This window comes from Megachile rotundata, chromosome 3 (assembly GCF_050947335.1).
Source record: "Megachile rotundata isolate GNS110a chromosome 3, iyMegRotu1, whole genome shotgun sequence".
Lineage (NCBI taxonomy): Eukaryota > Metazoa > Arthropoda > Insecta > Hymenoptera > Megachilidae > Megachile > Megachile rotundata.
This window is the reverse complement of record NC_134985.1, coordinates 7808123-7833412: the sequence shown is the minus strand read 5'-3', so window position 1 is coordinate 7833412 and position 25290 is coordinate 7808123. Positions and strand designations below refer to the sequence as shown.

The 25290-nt window shown below is 31.4% G+C and overlaps 1 protein-coding gene across 2 annotated transcripts in view; it reads right to left on the bottom strand.

Annotated features, from left to right (window-relative positions):
- The window catches only part of LOC100882042 (proton-coupled amino acid transporter 2), a 46923-nt gene that overhangs the window by 17770 nt on the left and 3863 nt on the right, over positions 1-25290 (bottom strand). For both annotated transcript variants that reach the window (XM_076529991.1, XM_003704737.3), the window contains exon 2: positions 2976-3052. In XM_076529991.1, coding sequence (XP_076386106.1) covers positions 2976-3052 — 77 coding nt within the window. The remainder of the gene's footprint in view (positions 1-2975; positions 3053-25290) is intronic.

Sequence of the window (25290 nt, the reverse complement as noted above, 5' to 3'; positions counted from 1 at the left end):
GATAGTTTTATATAGGATTTCTTATCTGATAAACAATTTCAGCATAACACTTCGAATAGTATTTACAAAATTAATAGTAGAATTGTCTAACAAATAATTAAATGACTCGCGAAAGGACACTTTACTTGAGAAACCCTGTATCAACATGCACGGTCTGATCAAACATTTGTATTTCAAGGTGAGCCTCGTAAGACCAGTCAGAAACGCTTTTTTTTATTAAACTGAACAAATATTTCGAACGTTCCTTGTGGGACTATAAGCGGGGAAATAAAACACGTTCAATTTATCATACTTTATTTATAATTCTCCGAGTAACGGGTATTTTTCTTTTCGTAACCCACACAGCATCCTACATTTCGCATTTCATGAAACAAACCCTATAATTACTCTTCCTTTCCGTTTCAAAAATACTGAATCTCATACAAAGAAAAATATACAAATTTTGAATAATACATGGTTTAATATTAACATTGGAACAAAATTTCAGTAAAAACTAAGAAACAAAATATGAGCAAATATGAGCAAAACGTTAAAATTCGTTAAAAATTTAATGTGAAGTTGTGAACTACAAGGAAGGTTTATATGTCTACATTTTTTGGATATATTAAGTGTAGGGAATGAGAATTTGGGCATTTGCGAATTTTTGAGGATTTGAGAAGTTGAAGATTTAAGAATTTGGGGAATGAAAATTTGGGCATTTGAGAATTTTGAGGGATTTGAGAAGTTGGGAGATTTGAGAAGGTGAACATTTGAGAAGGTAGAAATTAAAGAAGTAGGAAATTTGAGAGTTTGTAAATTTGAGAGGTTGGAAGAGTGAGAAGGTGAAAATTTGAGAAGTTGGAAGAGTGAGAAGGTGGAAATTTGAGAAGTTGGAAATTTGAGAAGGTGAAAATTTGAGAAGATGGAAAATAAAGAAGTAGGAAATTTGAGAAATTGCAAATTTGAGAGGTTGGAAGAGTGAGAAGGTGAAAATTTGAGAAGTTGGAAGTTTGAGAAGTTGGAAATTTGAGAAGGTGGAAATTTGAGAAGATGGAAAATAAAGAAGTAGGAAATTTGAGAGATTGCAAATTTGAGAGGTTGGAAGAGTGAGAAGGTGAAAATTTGAGAAGTTGGAAGAGTGAGAAGGTGGAAATTTGAGAAGATGGAAATTTGAGAAGGTGGAAATTTGAGAAGTTGGAAGTTTGAGAAGATAGAAATTTGAAAAGTTGGAAATTTGAGAAGGTGGAAATTTGAAAAGGTAGAAATTTGAGAAGGTGGAAATTGGAGAAAGGGAAATTTGAGATTTTGGGAATATGGGGAATTAGAATGAGGGGTTACAACTTTGAGAAATCCCAAAATTCTAAAACCCCAAAATCCCAACAATAAAATCCTCCAAAATTCTCTAAAACATCCCCAAAAGTTCCAAAACATAAAACATTTCCCATTAAGGTGCAATAATCCTTGTAATCATTGTTATCTATTCATTTACTTGCATTTCTATTCACAATATCTAAGTAACAATAAAAAACGCTATAAATCTGCGACCTCCAGAAATTAATGGGTCAAAATTGCAATATATCTTGCGAAATACGTCCGTTTTCACCGCGGCGATAAGGTCAGGCCTACAATTAAATGGAAATGTGATTGCACTGTTCGAGGTTTTCCATTTCCGTTAATCGTCCGAGATCTCGTTATGCAATCGATAGTGTTATCTCAGGGGATTAACACGCAATAGACCATAAATAAATTTAGTAATTATTGCACGCGATCGTTTTTCTCACACATTGTAGAAGCTTATCCTTAATGGCGCAACGGCACGTTCGTCCGAGAAGATTGATTTTTTTTTCCCTATTATAAATAATCGACGATTCATTAGTATTTCATTTTTATGTTTTATTTATCGCTGTTGTGTTTGCAAGTTAATTTACGTCTTGAAGAGTTTCACTTTTTTCTTCTTTTGTATACACATTTTTGTTTCATGTAAAGTGGTAGAAATTTACCTTTTAATTTTTAATTCATTTAACATTTGAATTAATATTTTAAATATTTGTTCCAACTTCCGAAATTTGTTCCTTCTTTCCAACTTGAAATGTTCTCAAAATCTCAAATTTTCAAATTTCCAAATTCTCAAATTTTGTAACTCTCAAATTTCCACTTCCTCAAATTTTGTAACTCTTAAATTTCCACTTTCTCAAATTTCCAACCCCTCAAATTTCTACCTTCTCAAATAATTTCCACCTTCCCAAATTTTCATCTTCTCAAATTCCCAACCCCTCAAATTTCCAACTTCTCAAATTTCTAACTTCTCAAATTTCCTAACTTTCAAATTCCCAAATTCTCAAATGTGCAATTTCGCAAATCCCCAAATTCTCAAATCTCCAGCCCCTTAAATGCCCAAAGTCCCAGCATCCCATATGTCTAAACTCTCAAATCCCCAAAAATTCTTAAATGACCAAAAATTCTCAAGTGCCCAAATTCTCATTCTCAATAAAATAACAAGGATGAAATAAAGTACCACGCAGATTTCACAGTTCGATACTAGATCGAAGAAATATCGTTGGGTGCCAACGAGCTACGTCACACTTGGCTTCGATGTTGCCATTGAAACAGGAACATCGTATATATAAGGCTTGCCAATTTCGCAATTTGCTCGTTTAATCTCACTGGTCCATTCCACTGACTATTTTGGGCATCGATGAACTGGATAAATTTCAGAAATACATTTTATTCAAATTCGAGCACGTGATTTTTTGTTATTCAAGTATAAAACTCCTCAAATCCATATATGTACATCCACATATGTATATATATGTACATCCATGTATCTACATACATGTACATCAACTGTATAGACCACTTAATTGTTGACTTAACACGTGTTTTGTATGATTATTATACTTGATATTTTTGTATTATTTTTTAGTATTATACCTGAGTATACCTGAGTATATGTACAGTATTATATCTGTGATATATAATAATGGATATTTATTTACCTGTGAGGTTCTTTGAGCGTCATCTCGTCGCCACGTATAGAACTCTTCTTGGCGTTGGTACTTTTATGCATTTCCATCTGCAACATGAAATTCAAGTTTGATTATCATAATGAAGGATACTTTACCAAAATAAAAATTGAACACATTTGGCAAACATAGAATAAAGACTGGTTCAAATACTTTTGAACCAAACTTGACTGTTCAACTTGGCTCTTCAAACTTGATGAACAAACATTTTAGTAGAAGTACTACATTTGTCAGCACGCAAATAATTATTTATCTTGAATTATACATAAACTATATGTTTCAAGTTTAACATAAATTTCATCTGAAATAAGGATTTATTCTTAAATAAATTTTTCGAACAAATTTGTATAATAAGCTTGTCAAATAAATTTTCCAAACAAATTTACCAAACAATTTTGTCAAATAAAATTATCAAATAAATTTTTAGAACAAATTTATAAAATAAACTTGTCAAATAAATTTTTCAAACAAATTTGTCAAATAAATTCTTCAAACAAATTTACTAAACCAGTTTGTCAAATAAAATTATCAAATAAATTTAGCAAATGAAAGTTGTTTTATTTGAAACACGAAATTTTATTCGGAAAATATTCCCAATAAAAATGTCTCCTCGTAAAAAATTCATCTATAAATGTCTCCAAATAAAACATTCATCTATAAATGTCTCATTACCTTAAAAAACCTGTAATTTCTATTTCAAGAACAATTAAATCATTCGAAGAACAAATGACTCACGAACTTATTTTCAAATATACGTTAATTTAAGTGGAAATTCGTGTTAGATTGTCGGAGATACTTCTCAACTCCGTTTGAAAGTAGCTGGAATATGGCGTTTTCTAATTAAGCTGTCGAACCGCGACGTAACCGCTTTTTCATCGAACAATCGACTCGAGGTCGTACAGAGTTTAATGGAAGATATATCAGACGATACAGTTTCTCACGGAAACGTGACCGAACATCTGTTAACCGGCTTCCTTCGATTTTCTCCGGTAATATTCCGCTGTTAACCAGCTCCATGAACGAGCACCCACCGATCGAACAAAGAAGTCGCGTGCAGAGAACGATTTCTACCTTTTCGGTTCAAAGAACAAACGGTTTCTCAACACTTTGTCTAGCGGAAAGCTTATTAACACATTGACCGATGTTAATAGAAATTTTCCATGTTGTGAATGCGGGAGTTGGGAATGAAAAGTTGTTGTATGGGTTGGATGGACGATGGTATCTGTTAGGGTGAGGTGGAAGACATTTTTAAGGTGAAAGAAATTTTATAGTTTTGAGATTTGGGGAGATTTGGGGGATTTTTGAGATTTCTGAAATTCTTGAGATTTGGGGGGTTTTTGAGACTTTGAGGGGTTCGGACATTTTTGAGATTTGGGGAATGTTGGAGATTTTAGAGATTTGGAGAATTTTGGAGATTTGGGGGATTTTGGAGATTTTGGAGATTTGGGGGATTTCGGAGATTTGGAGATTTAGAGATTTAGAGATTTGGAGATTTGGGGATTTGGAGTTTTGGAAATATTGGAGGTTTGGAAACTTGGAAATTTGAGAAGGTAGAAATTTGAGAAGGTGGGAATTTGAGAAGGTGGAAATTTGAGAAGTTGGAAATTTGAAAAGGTGGAAATTTAAAAAGGTGGAAATTTGAAAAGGTGGAAATTTGAGAAGTTGGAAATTTGAGAGATTGCAAATTTGAGAAGGTGGAAATTTGAGAAGACAGAAATTGAGAAGGTGGAAATTTGAGAAATTGGGAATTTGAGAAGGTGGACATTTGAGAAGATGGAAATTTGAGAAGTTGGAAATTTGAGAAGATGGAAATTTGAGAAGTAGGAAATTTGAGAAGGTGGAAATTTGAGAAGTTGGAAATTTGAGAAGACAGAAATTGAGAAGGTGGAAATTTGAGAGTTGAAAATTGGGACAATTTGAAATTTGAAAATTAGGAATCTGAGAAATTGAGAATTAGAGAAAGTGAAAAAATTAATAACCTAAAACAGATAAAATCAGAACAAAATATAAAAATATCTTTCATCATAAAACTGTTCCCAATTAAGAGTAGAAAGTACAAACAAAACAACAGAATAATCCATCTTATCCTCGAGCACATTAATTAACGCGACCAGTAAATAAATAATCTGTTCTGAGTTAAAGTATTCCAGAACCGTGTAAATAAATGCTATCTGCCAAACAACAGTTTTCAATTAATTAAAACGAGTTTCTTAAGAAAATTTGATACGCGTCAGAAAAAATAGCATCAAAGTTCATAAGAATTCAACAATTCTAAAAATAAATATTTCTCAAAACCGTGTAAATAAAGTAAGTGCAATTATACGTTATTGATTTAACAAAACTTTTGCATCTACCGACAAAACTTTGTTCCAAGAATACGTGCAAACGGTCATCATTTTTTTCCTCGGCGATCAAAGTCGTTTCGAGTAATCATCGACGACGCTATGTGTCATTGATTGACTTGTTAAGTAATCCGTGCGTGGTTGCGGAGCGAATTGAACTTCGAGACCGAGAAGAAGCTTGCTGAACCACGAGAAATCGCGAGCACATGTTCGACGTACGAGCACGTGTACGCGTGCTTCGATCAAGTAATAATAAACTTATTTAACCAGCAATTCCGAACCGTTCAAGTACGCGTCCATAGATCATGAGTTCATGGAATGACTTCTATTTACCGAAATAATTGCAACAAGTATTTATTCGTGATATCGTTAAAATTGAACTAATTCGGAAAACTAGGGACATAGTCTTGCAAGGGACATTACCCAATCGCCAATCGCCGATTTTGATGCGCTTTGAGTATGATATAGAACGCAAAAAAATATTTGACACGTATTTTTTTTTATCGGCCATCGTTCATGCTGAAGGGGTGAAAATGGCCACCAAAGTTGGGGTTGCAAAACATATTTTCTCGAATATCTCAGGAACTATTAGGCCTAGACAAAAAATTAAAAGTGCAAATTTTTCTGTTTTAGAAGGCCAATAATATGGCCTAAGTGGATTTTTGAAAAATTTATTTGTTTAAAAAATATGTTAAAAATTAACATTATTTTGCAAATTTTTTAAATAAAACTTTGTACTATTTTGATCAAATTTTACACATGTAAACTATAGGTCAAAAGACAAAATACGGATAAATTGAAATTTTTAATTTCGCTTGTGGAAAAAATATTATTGTCGTTGAAGTTATACGTACATTTTATACCTTCCGTTCGGTGCACAATTGATTTTTATACGTAATATTCTGGAAATTGTATTATATTACATTTTTTACACTAACATATTTAAAAAAAAGAATTTGAAGGTCCAAAGGTGCCTGTATAAAAATATGCCGTTTGAGTCAGATATCGTATTTGATCCGCATTATGGGCGCGTACTGGTGGCAGTATTCGACGCACGGAGGATCTTAACGCGTAAATTGTACTTGTGCGAAGTATAATATCTTCATAATGATGTAGAATACGTGCAATTAAAGGAATTACACCTGTTGATTAAGAATTTTTTCACGATTGTAAAATATATATTATTAGGTTGGGTAACTTTGAAAATACCACTTTTTTAATAATTTTTTAATTTTTTTAAATTTTTATAAGAAATATCATATCCAAATAAAACTTTGACAGTTTTAAGTATTAAAAAATCGATACTGGATTAATACAACCTTCTGATGTATGTGGTTATAGAACATGGAAAAATTTCGCGCATTAAATATTAAATCTTTTGCCTGCGTTAGATTTACAAATTAACGTACGGGCATGGGACATAATTATCAAAATGTGTCCTTTAATTCATAATCAATTGTCCGCACCTAGGTATAAAAAACTGTTTAAGTACGCATGGTTACAGTATGGTTGCATCAGTAGTAGATTGGAACATTTTGATAATCCCGTTGACTTTAGTTTCAATCAAATTAAAACTGTCACTTTTACAAAATATACGCTAACAAATACTAATATCCGTTTCGATTTCATAATGCATAACATCATTACATCTTTTACGTTTACTATCGTTTATAATACATTAGAAATTCATTTCAAAATAAAAGACATAATTTTGAAAATTATAAAAAGACTATAATTTCAGTGTTACTATATATCTTACAATCATAAAGCAATTCTTGATCAACAGATGTAATTCCTTTAATTGCACGTATTCTACATCATTATGAAGATATTATACTTCGCACAAGTACAATTTACCCGTTAAGATCCTCCGTGCGTCGAATACTGCCACCAGTACGCGCCCATAATGCGGATCAAATGCGATATCTGACTCAAACGGCATATTTTTCAAATTCTTTTTTTTAAATATGTTAGTGTAAAAAATGTAATATAATACAATTTCCAGAATATTACGTATAAAAATCAATTGTGCACCGAACGGAAGGTATAAAATGTACGTATAACTTCAACGACAATAATATTTTTTCCACAAGCGAAATTAAAAATTTCAATTTATCCGTATTTTGTCTTTTGACCTATAGTTTACATATGTAAAATTTGATTAAAATAGTACAAAGTTTTATTTAAAAAATTTGCAAAATAATGTTAATTTTTAACATATTTTTTAAACAAATAAATTTTTCAAAAATCCACTTAGGCCATATTATTGGCCTTCTAAAACAGAAAAATTTGCACTTTTAATTTTTTGTCTAGGCCTAATAGTTCCTGAGATATTCGAGAAAATATGTTTTGCAACCCCAACTTTGGTGGCCATTTTCACCCCTTCAGCATGAACGATGGCCGATAAAAAAAAATACGTGTCAAATATTTTTTTGCGTTCTATATCATACTCAAAGCGCATCAAAATCGGCGTTTGGCGATTGGGTAATGTCCCTTGTTGGTACAATGCCATCGAAGAGGTGAAATCTTGAAACTGGCAATACGACACGTGGCGATACAAATGCAATCCTTCAGAAATACAATAATAACCCGATGCGTGACCATAAAATGCGAGATCGGGTATAATTGGTTGAGCTTAGCGTAATACATGGATTTCAATGTTACTAGATAGGCAAATCGGTAGATTGTTAAGTCGGTAATTCCCTAGATTAGAGAATTGATAAATCGGTAGATTGGAACGTTCGCAAATCGGTAAATTATTAGATTGATGGATAGGTAAATCCGTAAATCGGTGGATCGGCAAATTTCCATACGGGAAAATCCCTAGATCGGGAAATCAGTACATTGGAAAATCCTTAGTTGGGGAAATCCCTAGATAAGAAAATCGCTAGTTAGGAAAATCATTAGTTAGAGAAATCCTTAGTTCGGAAAATCTCTAGTTGGGGAAATTTCTAGTTCGGAAAATCCCTAGTTCGGAAAATCCCTAGATCGGGAAATCCCTAGTTCGGGAAATCCCTAGTTCGGAAAATCCCTAGTTCCAGAAGTCCCTACCTCGGAAAATCTTTAGATCGGAAAATCCCCACATTGCAAAAACTCCCTAGATCGAGAAATCTCTAATTCGTGAAATCCCTAGTTCGGAAAATCCCTAGTTCCAGAAGTCCCTACCTCGGAAAATCTTTAGATCGGAAAATCCCCACATTGCAAAAACTCCCTACATCGAGAAATCTCTAATTCGTGAAATCCCTAGTGCTAAAAATCTGTAAATTGAAAAATCCCAGATCAATAAACCCCTAAAGTCTCAAATTCTAGATCGCTAATCCTAAATCCCTAGAAAGTCCACAGAATATCCTAAAATCTAACAATATATATTTTTTAACAAATTTTGAAAAGGCAAATGTTTTATTATCTTAAAATTGATGAACGATCACTGATACTTGAAAACGATACTGAAAGAATTAAAAGTCAATTGATGTTCATGCTGCAGAATTAAAGTGGCACGACTGATTGATTAACACCCACTCATTTTCCGCGCTAATGAAGCGATCGAAAGGGTGAACGCGTGTTATCAGCGAACAAACACGAGCGCTCCTTTTAACCGGTTCTACGCTGGTTTTACGTAGGAAAACTTTCGACGAGATAGCCGTATATTATCACATTAAAACAGGCAATCTTAATTCCTAACTTTAACGACAGACGAACGATAAATCGAATATCGGTATCTCCACATTGAGACGGCAGAAAAATACACGAGTTTCTTTAAACGGACGATTACAACATGTACTACGTCTGTCGCGATTAGGAACATCCGACAATTCCGCTACAGACTCGTTGAACCCAAAACGTGAATCATTTATCAGGCGGTTCTACAATCTTTTTGCGACACGACTATGGAAATATTGAAATGTAAAGCACGTGTTGACTTGTATATTTTAGGAGAAATAAAAAAATTGCATAGAAAAAAATGTGAGAAGTCAATTGATATGGAGATGAAATATATAATACTTATGTATAAATTATGTTTAATCTGTAGATATTTTAAGTATGGGTTATTGTAATGATTGTGAGTTCAGGGGTTGCAAACAGTTGATATTGTAACTGTAATCACGGAGTGTTTATAATAGCTGATGTGTAACGAGAGAGTATGTATTATCGTGAGAGTGGACACGTGTGGAATATGTTACAATGCTGATTAGTATTAAATATCTTGACTTTGATAGGAATAATCCAACTCTCACAATACTCAAATTCCTAAATTATCAAATTGTCAGTGTCAGTCAAGTGTTCAATTCAGAAAGACTCAAATCTACTGATTTCATCGATTTCCAAATTCTCAAATTTTCTACTCCTCAAATTTATAAATTCTCAAATATCCAACCCTTTGAATATCAAATCCCTCAAATTTCCATCTTCTCTAATTTCCAACTTCTCAAATTTCCACCTCCTCGAATTTCCAACTTCTCAAATTTCCATCTTCTCAAATTTCCATCTTCTCTAATTTCCAACTTCTCAAATTTCCATATTCTCAAATTTTCGTCTTCTCTAATTTCCAACTTCTCAAATTTCCGTCTTCTCTAATTTCCAACTTCTCAAATTTCCATCTTCTCAAATTTCCACCTTCTCAAATTTCCAGCTTCTCAAATGTCCACCTTCTCAAATTTCCATCTTCTCTAATTTCCAACTTTTCAAATTTCCACCTCCTCGAAATTCCAACTCCTCAAATTTCCATCTTCTCTAATTTCCAACTTCTCAAATTTCCATATTCTCAAATTTTCGTCTTCTCTAATTTCCAACTTCTCAAATTTCCGTCTTCTCTAATTTCCAACTTCTCAAATTTCCATCTTCTCAAATTTCCACCTTCTCAAATTTCCAGCTTCTCAAATGTCCACCTTCTCAAACTTCCACCTTCTCAAATTTCCACCTTCTCTAATTTCCATCTTCTCAAATTTCCACCTTCTCTAATTTCCAACTTCTCAAATTTTCAACTTCTCAAATTTCCAACTCCTCAAATTTTCAACGTCTCAAATTTCCAACCTCTCAAATTCCCAACTCCTCAAATTTCCAACTCCTCAAATTTCCAACTTCTCAAATTTCCAACCCCTCAAATGTCCATCCTCTCAAATTTCCACCCTCTCAAATTTCCAACCCCTCAAATTTCCAAATTACCACTCTCTCAAACACTAAAATTCCCAAAGTCCCAAACTTCCACGCTTCCTAAATCCATCATCTCTCAAATTTCCCAAAGTCCCAAAATTTATTCTTTTAAAATTTTACAACCATGCAAATTTGTACTCTTTCAAAATTCCCCATTAAATTCTCCCGATTAAATGTTACGTGATAACTATCGTCGAACAACCATCGAGCAGTATTACCTCAAACAACACAAAGGACAGGAAGAGTAACAGGGTTGACAATCGCTAATCGTTTCCTTATGCAAGGTCGAAAATTTCGTAACAAGGAAGAAGTCAATTATGGTCCAGGTATCATTGAATCGAGCGATAAAAAAGGGCCGGCGCAAGTTTAGGTGTTTAATTTAACGAGTAATTACTTCCTACGCTTCAAAGTTTAATACAATAAACGCTTTCAATAAAAATAATCTTTCTAATCGGTAGGATTAACGTTTCAAATAATATGTTGCGTGATGATGATTGAACGGAAGCAAACAATTGGAAATAAAAACGTAACTGTGTAATTTTCTGACTTTTATCTATAAAAATGTAAGATATAGATTTTTGCTTAAATCTATTTAATATATGAACAATTGGAGATACGTTTTGGAAAATTATTGATCGAAACATTAAGTTAAATTTAATTAAAATTTTGATTACGTTTTGAAAAATCATTGGTCGAAACATTAAATTAAATTAAACTAAATTACAATTTTTATTACTTTTTGCAAAATCATTGGTCGAAACATTAAATTAAATTTAAGTAAAATTGTTATTTACGATTTATTTCAATATATTGTTATTAATAAAAACATTTTTTGGTACTGTAATATGATGTTGTAATATAATATAATGCAATTTAATTAACGTATCGATTTAATGCAATTTAGTATTTGAATATTGACTGAAAAGTCGTACTGAATACAAACTGTGCATATTATCAATATATCGAACATATTAATCGAAATAAATATTATAAACATCCGGTAAAATAATTGTGGAATATTTTCAAGTATTCAAATTCTCTACTATTGCGAATTAATGTTAATTGGGACCTGTTATATCTCCATGAAATCGGTATTTCGTGGATAAATCGCAGATAACAGTGATAAGTGTTATCAACGATTAGAAAGTTACATTTACGATTAAAGGATAAACGAGATTCATGAAGCAGGTAATTAAATAAAAAGTACCTCCGGGATTTAGATATGTACCAACGAGATGATGCGTCGCTATTATCACGGTTTTATTCTGCATTTCAAATGCATTTTGTAATTTAATCAATTTTAAAAACTATGAAAAATTGCGAGTGTGAGAGAAAATCTACTTTGCTTCAAAATAATTGAAATTAACAAAATTTTATTTTAAATAAAATAACTTAAATAATTGAAAATAATTTTAGTTTAAATAGAACACATATTAATGTAAAATTTTAACAATTATACAATTTACAAAATAATATATTTTAAAATCTACTTTACTTCAAAATAATTGAAATTAACAAAATTTTATTTTAAATGAAATAAGTTAAATAATTGAAAATAATTTAGGTTAAATTTGAACAAATATTAAGTAAAATTTTAGCAATTGTACAATTTGCAAAATAATATATTGTACTTGTGTTTCATAACATGATTTAACCTATAAATAAATATATGCAATTTCAGACAATTACAGTAATGCACAAAATAAATTTTACTCACTCGACATCGGAAAATTGTGAGTTCCAGAAGCGTTCTGACTCGTAAAAAGTCAAACGGCATTTTGCTCCGTTTTGTTAAAAAGAATAAAAAAAAAATTGTTTCGTAAGTGAATTTCGATGACAATTCGCGATTAGGCTACATCACAAAGGCTAATTAGCGGTTATCTCTCAGCGAGAAGACAAGCGGAACGACGCAGATAAAACACGAACGCAAGCTGTGAAAAACACGATGGTAATAAAAATTGATCTAACAACGGATTGTATATTTTAAATCTAGTTTCCAGTGCGTTCTAGCTGTACCGTAGACATTAAATTTCTGTTACAAAATAGTCTTTTGTAAACTATATGTTTGACCTTCGAATAGATTGAAAATCTGGATGGAAATATTAACTGAGTAATCGTTAATTTGATATCATGATGAACGGAGAGGCGTAAAGAAACTGGAATTAAAGTATCAACTAAATCTAACGCTGATCAAACTATAAAGTAGATTTGTTGAATCTGAACGTAATCGTAAACTAACCTGACTTCATATTATCTCATTAAAATTAGCTTAATCCAACCATCACTTAATCTTAAGTTTCATAAACAAGATTAATTTAACTAAACATAACCATGAATGAATTGAACTTAACTAAACTTAACCTTACATGAGTTTAAGATAACTGAACCTAACCTTAAATGAATTTAATGTAACTGAGTCTAACCTTAAATGAGTTTAACTTAATTGAACCTAACCTTAAATGAATTTAACTTAACTAAACCTAACCTTACATGAATTTAACTTAACTAGACCTAGCCTACAATGAATTTAATTTAACTGAGCCTAACCTTAAATGAGTTTAACTTAATTGAACCTAACCTTAAATGAATTTAACTTAACTGAACCTAACCTTACATGAATTTAATTTAACTAGACCTAGCCTACAATGAATTTAATTTAACTAAACCTAACCTTAAATGAGTTTAACCTAATTGAACCTAACCTTAAATGAATTTAACTTAACTAGACCTAGCCTACAATGAATTTAATTTAACTGAACCTAATCTTCAATGAGTTTAACTTAACTGAACCTAACCTTAAGTTTGTTTAACTCAACCAAACCTAATCTCAAATAAGTTTAACTTAATCTAATGTAATCTCAAACAACCTTAACTCAACCAAACCTAACCTCAAAAGCGTTCAACCTAACCAAACCTAATCTCAAACGAACATAACCTAGCATAACCCCAAACCTAATATAAAGTTTGGTAGTATAACCTAACCTAATTTATACTCTACTCTGATAAAACCCACAACAAATGATCTAATACTACAATAAAAAGTGTAAACACACAAATAACATCGTAAATCACCAAATCTCCTCAGAATTATTTAATATCACAGAAAGAATGTGCGGCAAGAGAAGAAATTCAACATGAATTGATCCTAGAACCAGTCGCAAATATAAGGGACACATTATCGTAACAAGTCTGAAGTACGCGTTTCCAATTATAAATTAGTGGTCCATTCATCGATTCATGACGGCACATTCGCATGATTACGGTGGCAAAGGGCACGAATTATTCTTTTAACTGAGTCAATTACCCCTTTAATGCGATTCTTGACGCGATTATTGTTCTCGGTACAATTACGATAACCGCTATTGCGATTCGTCCCAAATTTATGTCAATCTAATTCCCTCAATGATTCCTATGGTCGATATAAATAGCATTGAATTGAACGAATAAGAGCGGTATCTGAGAAAAGATATGTTGAAATTAAACTTATTGAAACTAAGACAAGATAAAAGTCAGAGAAATCATAAGTTTATTTTTAATCTTTATTTTTAATCTTTCATTTGACAATTTTTTAGTTGTATAACTTTGGGAGCTTTGGATATTTTAATTTTGGGATTTTGACGTTTTGAGGAGAATTTTGTGAATTTTGGGAATTAGGGAATTTGGGATTTAAGGATTTTTGCAATTTTGGGAGTTGGGGAATTGGAGATTTAGGGATTTTTGGAATTGGAGATTTAGGGATTTGGAGAATTGGAAATTTAGGGATTTGGGGATTTTTGCAACTTTAGAATTGTTCAACTTTGGGAGCTAGGGAATTTGGAACTTTGGAATATAGGGATTTTGGCAATTTTGGGAGTTGGGAATTGGGAATTTAGGGATCTAGGGATTTTTGCAGCTTTGGAATTTTTCAACTTTGGAAGCTAGGGAATTTGGGAATTTTTCAACTTTGGGTGCTAGGGAATTTGGGACTTTGGAATATAGGGATTTTTGCAACATTGGGAGCTAAGGAATTTGGGACTTTGGAATTTAGGAATTTTTTCAACATTGGGAGCTGGGGAATTTGGGACTTAGGGATCTAGGGATTTTTGCAATTTTGGAATTTTGCATCTTTGGAATTTTTTAACTATGGAAGCTAGGGAAATTGGTACTTAGGGATTTATGGATTTTTGCAACTTTGGAATTTTTCCTCTTCAGCAATTAGGGAATTTAGGACATAGGGACTTATAGATTTTTGCAACTTTGAAATTTTTGTCCTAAAAATTTTTCGAAACCCTCGCATCACATTAATAAAAAAATTTACCCGTCAGAAATAACAAAACTTGAAATTCGAAAATGAATAATTAATGACTAAAACACTAATAAGAAATCTAAACTCAGAATAACAAAAATACTTCCACTAATCAGAAAAACCTCACCCCTAACACCTAAAATGACAAAATCCCCCAAAAAATGAAACGCACAATTCGATGCAAAACGTAAACAATTTCCACTAGTGATTTGCCTAAAGATTTAATTTTCTTAAAGTTATTAATTATTAACTTTCATAATAATAATTATTGCATTTAATGTTATTAATGAGATATAGTAGTGTTAACTAATTTTCACTAGTGCGACTCCTTGAATAAAAAAAGGCGCAGAGAGTGACAAGCACAAAGAACATACCGGAGAAGGAACTCAACAGATGCAATACGTCTTTGTCGACATAATTCATGACGTGACGGCTAAGTATGTACAGTAACTCGTGCTTCGTCTTTTCTTTTCTTTTCTTTAAACGGTATGTATTCTACAGAGGCATGCACGTGTACAAACGGCGCCCAATCGAAAATAACCAATGCCAGATATTTTTTGCATCGAACTTCCGTCGTTGCAACGATAGCGTTCGATAACGCGGCGCCCCCGTTGAACTTCAGGAATTTGCTTTCGCACCACGTGCATCGCACCAGGAAGAAACACACGGGTCTGAGCCAGAACATCGTCTCGTCTAGAATTAGCCTTCCTATTGGCCTGACTTTGATCCATTCGCACTCTTGATACAAGCCAAATACGTGTTTTTAATTAACATTTCGCTGGGCGCTCGGTGGATCTTTTGCGACTTGTATTTGCTTTGAATTGTTGCTTAAATTTTGCGTTCGCACGATTTGATTTGGAATTTTGAATCTATTTGATGATTTCGACTGTCTGGATTTGGCTGAAAATTTAATTTTTTTGAAGTTGCTAATTTAATTATGACTAACATTTTTTATAATCATTATATTTAATGTGTTTAAAGAGATGTCATTTTTTGATGCTGCAAGTATTATTGAAAATGTTAATTGATACAATGTTATGAAAATATTAATTGTAATAATATTACAAAAATATTAATTGTATCAATATTGCAAAAATATTAATTGCATCATTGTTACAAAATTATTACTTGCAACAACATTTCAAAAATATTAATTGCATCATTATTACAAAAATATTAATTGCATCAGTATTACAAGAATATTAATTGCAACAATATTATAAAAATATTAATTGCAACAATATTATAAAAATATTAATTGCAACAATATTACAAAAATATTAACTGTAGCAATATTACAAAAATATTAATTGCATCATCATTACAAAAATATTAATTGCATCGGTATTACAAGAATATTAATTGCAACAATATTATAAAATATTAATTGCAACAATATTACAAAAATATTAACTGTAGCAATATTACAAAAATATTAATTGCATCAGTATTATAAAAATATTAATTGCAACAATATTATAGAAATATTAACTGTAGCAATATTACAAAAATATTAATTGTATCAATATTGCAAAAATATTAATTGTGATAATATTTAAAAAATAATTACAAACAGGTATAATAAAAAAATGATCAAAAATATTTCTTTTTTTTCTTTAATTAGAATTATTTAATCTAATGAATGCAGTATAACTATAACATACTTCTAGTGTAGTATAATATAATAAATATGATGCATTATAATGTAACATAATAAAAGTATAATTATGATGTAAGTATAGTTCACATTATGTTTATAATTTAATATATTATAGTACAACCTTATGAATATAACAGAAATGACATAATGTACTATAATGTTATATTATAAATATAATTTAAGTACCAATAAAATTTACGTGACATGTGCCTATATGTATACCTATATGTGTACCTATATGTACACTTGTATGTATACATAATGTGTATGTACCTTATAATCTTGAAATTTTTATAAGATTAGAAAAGCTTTCCTACATGGAATTATTAAATAATAAATTTCAAAGTTGAGCAGTTAAAATGTAAATAACAATATGATTATAAGTAAATAACAATATGAAAATGAACATTTACATATGTTACTTTGCTGTGTTCTACTCCGCCATACTAGCAACATAACAGCGAAATTACCAATGCTATTGTTGAACGACGATTTGTAAATTACAAATGAGGTGTCTTTAATAAGCACCAACATAAGAGCGAAAAGAAGTATAAATGAGTGTTACTGATTTAGAAAATCATGTTATTTTGAGAGCATGATCCGCGCCACTCGCACGAAATACGCCATTTAAGAAACACTCTATACACATTGCTCGTATGTTTACATTAACTGTTGGCTAATGCCAGTACTTAATAAAGTTGCACATCGATGGCGAGATTAAAACACATTGATTCAATGAAGTAATGCAACATTTATTGAAACAATCGGATAAATTTAACCCGTCGGTCAAGGTGAGTCCAATGGACTCACGCATTTATTGTTGCTTCTTTTTTTAATTACATATAAATACCCTGTGTTTATGTAACTCATTCAGTTCTGAATATAAACCAATAAATACAATTTCGACATGGTGCGAGTGTTCCTTTAAAACTATTTACGTAACCTAACTTAACTTGTCGCGAACCTAACCTAGTGTAATGTAACCTCTGAATTATAAATTTTCACAAAAGAGTATTCTTTGAAAGTTATTTGTGAGAAGGAATTGTATGAATTAGATTCTGACTTTATATTCATTTTCAACGCACAGTTTTTCCCTTCGAGGAAACACGACACACTTTCTTTCCGTCGTAATAGGAAAGCGAATGTAGTCGCGGTTGAACTTCGCTTCAGGTGAAGAAAAAAACGCGGAGAACAAGAAACACTGGTTTGCGGCATTTCAGCATTGACCGACCTCTTTGCTCAAGTGAGACATCGTTCGAAACCGATGACGCACCGGGTGAGTCATAGGATGCAACTGACGCACCGGGTGCGTTTGCATTACTTAAGTGATGACACACCAGGTGTGTCTTATAGGATGCAACTAATGACGCACCGGGTGCGTCGTAGAGTACTTAATTGATGACACACCAAGTGTGATTTATATGATGCAGTTAATGACACACCGTGTGCGTCTTATGTTACTTGTTTATATTGTAATTTATGACGCACCGGGTGTGTCACGATGCACCTAATGACGCACCTGGTGCGTCTTATGTTACTTTGTAATATTACAATACATGACGCACCAGATGTGTCTTATGCTATTTAATTAATGACGCACCAGGTACGCCATATACCATGCAATTCATGACACAAGTGTATCTTTTACGATGTAACCACTGACGCACAGGGTGCGTCATATTTAAAGATATATAAAATAATAGAAAGAAATTTGTAATAACAAAATTTTATGCAAATACATGGTCTACAATGGTTACATACTATAATAAATAAAATTAATGTTCAAAATGATTCATACATTAACCTAAATTAACATACATTAATGTAAATGTATCTATAGATAAATTTTATCAAAGTACATGAAAAATTTATATTATTATCTAAAAATTTGTAGTATATCTATCAAGTAAGAAAAAATAACTGTCATTGTTCTGTCAACACTTTAAGGAAATAAAAAAGCATGAAGTAAGACCGTAAAATAATACCAGAAATTCTCGGAAATAAAATAATAACGACAAAGCATGAAATTATTGCTGTCATGGTTTAATCGACATCAGTCAACGTAACTTCCGAGAAACTATTGCGAACTCGATAAGGAATTAGGATATCACTATGAGATACTCTTTATCTAACTAACTCATTGTCTCAGTTTCATTATAATACTTTCAATGAATATTCCTAGCACCGTGTTCATTTTACACGTCGATCGATTCACCTATAGACTAAGCAAATTAAATGTTTAATTGACAATAAGTGACAGGAAGTTTTTAGTATTGGAAACCTTGAACGCTTGTAAGTGTTAGCGATGGCGAGAGATATAAACATAGTTTTACGTTTCCGAGGAAAATACAGTGGTTAATATATTTGTGATGGATTTGGAGATGTGGACGTTTTTGAATTTGAGGATTTGAGAATTTGAGAATTTTTGGATTTTGAGAATTTTGGGATTTCATATTTTGGGGGTTTGGGAATTTGGGGGGTTTGAGATTTGGGTGTTTAGAGGTTTGGGAGTTTAGGTATTTGGTAATTTGGGAATTTTGGATTGTGAGGATTTGGGAATTTAGATATTTGGAAATTTAGAGATTTTAGATTGTGAAGATTTGGGAATTTAGGTATTTGGAAATTTAGGGATTTTGTACTGTGGGGATTTGGGGGTTTTGGAATTTAGGAATATAGGGATTTGGGGATGTAGAGATTTGGGGATGTGGGGATTTGGGGATGTGGGGATTTGGGGACGTGGGGATTTGGGGATGTGGGAGTTTGGGGATGTAGGGATTTGGGGGTATATAGATTTGGAAATATAGAAATTTGGGAATGTAGGGATTTGGGAATGTAAGGATTTGGGATAGTAGGGATTTGGGAGTGTAAGTATTTGGGAATTTAAAGCTTCCGAAATTTATGAATTTGGAAGTGAAAAGAATTTAAGTATATAGAGATTTGAAAAATTAGAAATTCTAAGAGCTAGTGGGAAATAGTGCAGCAATGTGACAATACTTCAGCTACGACGCCAGAACCGTTTAATGGCCGTCATAAATCAAAACGCCATTCGGAGTCCACATGACTCCCCAAGGGTCGAATTCAAACGAGACCCAATCGTTCCCACCCTCTCGTCGGTGACATTGACCAGGCCCGAGAAAGAATGGGGTTCATTTCTTCTTTTAAAAAGAACATAAAACGACAGACAGAAAATTGTAAACAACGCGATTCTTTAATAACTCGACTAAAATATCGACCAACTTTACTCTCCTATAAAATTAAAAAATTTAGTGATTTAAAAACCTACAACTTCTAGAACTAAAAAATACAGAAAGGTAATTGAAAATGAAGGTCTATTTAAAAATGATAATTACAGGTAAAACAACAAAGACAGGCAAAACGGAGAGTTACTAAAATCGTCGCAGTAACATCACGTTTCTCGCGCATGTCACAATATATCAGCCAAGATTTGCAGGTTAACCGATCATCGCCAAATCGATCGTCAATATTTGCACGGTGTGTTGCTCACGATAAGATTAAATACAAGCGGAATGACCAAAGAGAATTTTAAAAGAAACCCTACAACGAAAACAGCATAAAAGAACTTATTCTTTCTCAGATAAACTCCATCAAAAATATCTCAAACATCTCAACAAGAAAATTAACCTAACCTGACCTCTTAAATTTTATTTTTATTTTCATGTCATTAATTAATATCATAACATACATTTGTAATGATAGCATAATCTTTCATATAAATCAACATCAAACTCTTATATTTTTAAGTTTCTGAACATTCAAGTTTTAAAATGTTTATTATATGAAATTATGAATATGAAATTAAACCTATAATTTCTTTGGCAAGTCAGATACAATGAATAAATTGTCTTAATATTAAAAAAGAACAAATGATGTCTAAATATTAAGAATATTTAGCAATATCAATTGTCTGACTGGTCAAAAAAAGTTATAGGTTTAATTTCATATTCATAATTTCACATTATAAACATTTGAAAACTTGAATATTCAGAAACCTAAATATATATGAATTTGAACAATCATAGATTGCATGGGTTAATTAAAATTATACTCAAAATTCATTCGTAATGAAAATACACCTCTTGGTCACATTTGAAACGTTGTGCGTCACAAGTGCGTCACGACATCCCAAAACAAGAAACAAACATTTCACTATATCAAGGTTTCTCACAATTCCTAACCTACTCTTCAATCCTATTGCTTACCGAATGGAAAATTAGATACAATTTTTGTTGGCTTTATTTTTAAGTTCGATGTATGGCGATGGTATTCGATGTGGACGATCGCCAAAAATGGATGACGGACAAGCAACGGATATATTGCACCACATCGATCGTTTGTGAGTACAGTCGACTCGTCAAGTGTTGTAATAAACACGACACAAGCGCATACTCTACGTGTTAATGATCTTAATGGGTCCAACTGGTAACATCGTATACGGGGACCAGTTTCCGATATATTCTTTTTAATGAAAATATGTAAAGCAGGTGCCACTGTGACGTTTAGAGGGTCGTATATTTATTCTAAACAGCTACTCAGGAATATGACACGATCTGAACTTTTATGATACCCCAAATATAAATTAGTAGTTAAAAATGGAATTTTTAGTGTTTCGAAAATAGCTGAGGTTTGGCGATTGCACACGTGGATGTAACATGTAGTATATTTATATACATAGTTATGCAGCATGTTTATACATATTATATTGCAAACTTTATATCGCTGCTACGTGTAAAAATGATATTCTACAGATATTCTAAAAAAATTTGATGTAACAAAATATGGATCGCTGCAACATTTAAAAGAGCTGAATTTTACAAACAAAATTTGATGTAACAAAATATGGATCGCTGCAACATTTAAAAGAGATGTATTTTACAAACAAAATTTGATGTAACAAAATATGGATCGTTGCAACATTTGAAAGAGATATTTCTTAATTCATGAAATTCTTGGGGCGATGAAAACATTGGTGGAATTCTGTACATTTATTTTAATAAATGACGTAGAAAATGGCTACGGAAAAATTCTACTCGCTTTCCGGTAAACTTTCTCTCGTTTCTTTATAATTTGCAACTACCGAGTGTAGGACTGTGTTTACATTGCGATAAATGGCGTATTGCTGGACCCTCGCTTTATGCGGTACTTTTTTATATGGGATGTGATTTTGTGTGGTAATTTTTGTATGCGATTGCAATTTGAAGTACTAATGCAGTTTTAAGGTAATTTTGAGACCAATGGAATAGGGTAAATTAGTATAATAATTGATTTATTAAGTTGTAGTAATTGGTAGATTAATTGATAGTTACTAACATTTATTAATTAATTTATTAAGTAATTTTTAGCTGTTAGTAATTTTGCCATTGTGTTGTCTCTTATGATGCTAAATATTCCATATTCATGAATTTAATATTATTATGTGCCGCATTCAAAATTTACAAATTGAGAAATTTGTACAGGAATTAAAAAATTCCAACACTAGGGAATTAATGATTCTGCAAATTCACAAAAATAAAAATTCGCAAGTTTTTTAAGAAACGCCGAAGCTAGGTTGAAACATCACGCGTGTTAAAAAATTCAACATCAGCAAAAACTATACAGAATGTATAACACAGAAGGCCTAGTTTGATTAATGAAGCAAATGGTAAAGTAACTAAAGTTGGTAAGAAAAATCCGTTTACTGTACTTACGTAAACGATTGAGCAAGTGGTTAGTAAAGCATTACGGCCTAGTTTACATTAATTTACTCTAAATCTAAATGGCGGAGTTTAGACACTCACTAGCGCAAGTAACTCGCTTATGTATTTGCTATTCCATATTTGTTAATTATTTCTATTTTCTTGAATATGTTGAACATTCCAGTTTTACCAAAAATAGTAAACATTCTTATTTTGTCAAATATGATGAACAATTTTATTTTATCAAAAATAGTCAACAATCTTATTTTGTCAAATATGATGAACAATTTTATTTTATCAAAAATAGTCAACAATCTTATTTTGTCAAATATGATGAACAATTTTATTTTATCAAAAATAGTCAATATTCTTACTTTGTCAAATATGATGAACAATTTTATTTTGTCAAGTATGATGAACAATTTTATTTTATCAAAAATAGTCAACATTCTTATTTTGTCAAATATGATGAACAATTTTATTTTGTCAAGTATGATGAACAATTTTATTTTATCAAAAATAGTTAAAATTCTTATTTTGTCAACCATGGTGAACAATTCTATTTTAACAAAAATAGTCAACATTCTTGTTTTGTCAAATATGATTCACATTCTTATTTTATTAAAGATGGTCAACAGTTCTATTTTATCAAATATAGTCAACCTTCCTATTTTATCAAAAATGGTCAACAATTCTATTTTACCAAAAAAGATTAACCTTCCTATTTTACCAAAAATGGTCAACCATTCTATTTTGCCAAAAATGATCAACAGATCTATTTCGTCAAAAACAGTCAGCATTTTTATTTTGTCAAATACAGCTAACATTCCTATTTTATCAAGTACGATGAAGATTCATATTTAATCAGATAAGGTTAACATTCTTATTTTATCAAAAGTGGTGAACATTCCTATTCCATCACAAGTGGGAAACTTTCTTCAATTATCAAAAGTGATAAAAATTCCTATTTTGTCAACTCCTTATACAATCGTTAATACACTTTTCCTGATATGCAACCTGATCGGCCTTATAAGAAAATTGATATCAGTAATCAAAAAGCTATTGACACAATGAGATTGAAATCTTAACGATGGAACGGGTGATATGATGAACAATATTGATTTATGGTTATAATTAAAGATAAGCAATCTAGATGTAAGATACGTAAAATTTATAACCGAATATAAGGTTTGGGATTTCCGGAATTTGGAAGTTTAGGTATTTGAGTATTTGGATATTTGGATTGTAGAAATTTTGGAATTTTAAGAATTTTAAGAATTTGGAATTTTAGGGTTTTGAGACTTTAGGGATTTGGGAATTTAGGTATTTCACAATTTTGGAATTAGGGAATGTCGTGATTTGGGATTGCAGGAACTTGGGAATTTAGGGATTTGGGAGTTTAGGGATTTGGATTGTAAAGATTTTGGAATTTTAGAAATTTTAGAAATCTTAGGAATTTAGGAATTTTAAGAATTTGGAATTTTAGGGTTTTGAGATTTTAGGGATTTGTGAATTTAGCATTGATTGGGGATTGTAGGATAGTTGTTGAAAATTTATTACAAAAAGATAATAGTTTGCAGAAACTAATTCACTACCTTGAAATTATTTATAACCCTAATTTGAATGCATTTACTTTCCCGCCAATTTACCACGTTAACTCGCCACCTTACTTTACCATTAAAGCTCACATTTACATACATATCTATAATTTGTAATACTTTAAAACTTTGACAAATACAGATAAAAGTAAATACCACTATAATAAAGTGCAATAAAATAAATTTTAATGCAGCAGAAGTTAAATAACACAATGGTTAAACTATCAAATATTAACCATCGAAGTAATCAAAATGGTGGTTCATATTATACTCTAACAAGCACTAAACAATACATCCAAGAAATACTATAATAAATACTGTAATAGAAATACTGTAATAAATACTACAATAAATTTATTAGAAACAACTTTAATTCTACTTATTACAAATTTCAACTGTTCATTTGTAGATAACAATTCATCTCCATAACAACACCTCACACTAACTCAAACGTAAACACGAGCGTCCATGAATGATCCATCGATGCACAGATCACAATGAAACATCAACGGAAACATCGTCTCATTCGAAATGCTAAATAACTTTAACAAAAACCAGAATGATAATCAACTACGAAAACAAGCATCAAGAACGTTAACCTTTAATTCCTGTTTGCGTACATTTGATTCGCGTACACGCAGCCAAAACTCTTCTCAAATACATTCACAACATTCCTCCAACGTCAAAATATAAATATATACAAATTTTATTACGAGAATATTTTATGTAAAAGAATATTCTAAATGTAAAAGCAAATGTGTGTTTTATGTAAATGCACATTTTATGCCTAAATGAAAATTGAGTTAAAATGATACATGGAAGGTTTGAAATTTTGTTAAGCAATTTTCGAGATAGTTTATCAAAAATGATACAGTATTGCCTCGAAATAAGCAACTGGCGTGTTAGAAGACGTTTGGGAATTTAGGGAATGAGAATTTGGGGATTTGGAAATTTGGATATTTGAGAATTTGAGGATTTGGGGATTTAGGGAATGAGAATTTGGGGATTTGGGAATTTAGGGAATGAGAATTTGGGGATTTGGGAATTTGGATATTTGAGAATTTTAGGGAATTTGAGAATTTGAGGATTTGGGAATTTAGGGAATGAGAATTTGGGGATTTGGGAATTTGGATATTTGAGAATTTTAGGGAATTTGAGAATTTGAGGATTTGGGAATTTAGGGAATGAGAATTTGAGGATTTGAGAATTTGGGCATTTGGGAATTTAAGAAATGAGAATTTAAGAATTTGGGAAATTAAGGAATGAGAATTTGGGAATTTGAGAAGATGGAAATTTAAGAAGTTGGAAATCTGAGAAGTTGGAAACTTGGAAAGGTTGAAATTTGAGAATTTTGGAAAATTTGAGAATTTGAGGATTTGGGAAATTAAGGAATGAGAATTTAGGAATTTGAGAAGATGGAAATTTGAGAAGTTGGAAATCTGAGAAGTTGGAAATTTGGAAAGGTTGAAATTTGAGAATTTGTGAAAATTTGAAAATTTGTGGAAATTTGAGAATTTTTGAAGATTTGAGAATTTTCGGGAACTTGAGCTGAATTCGAT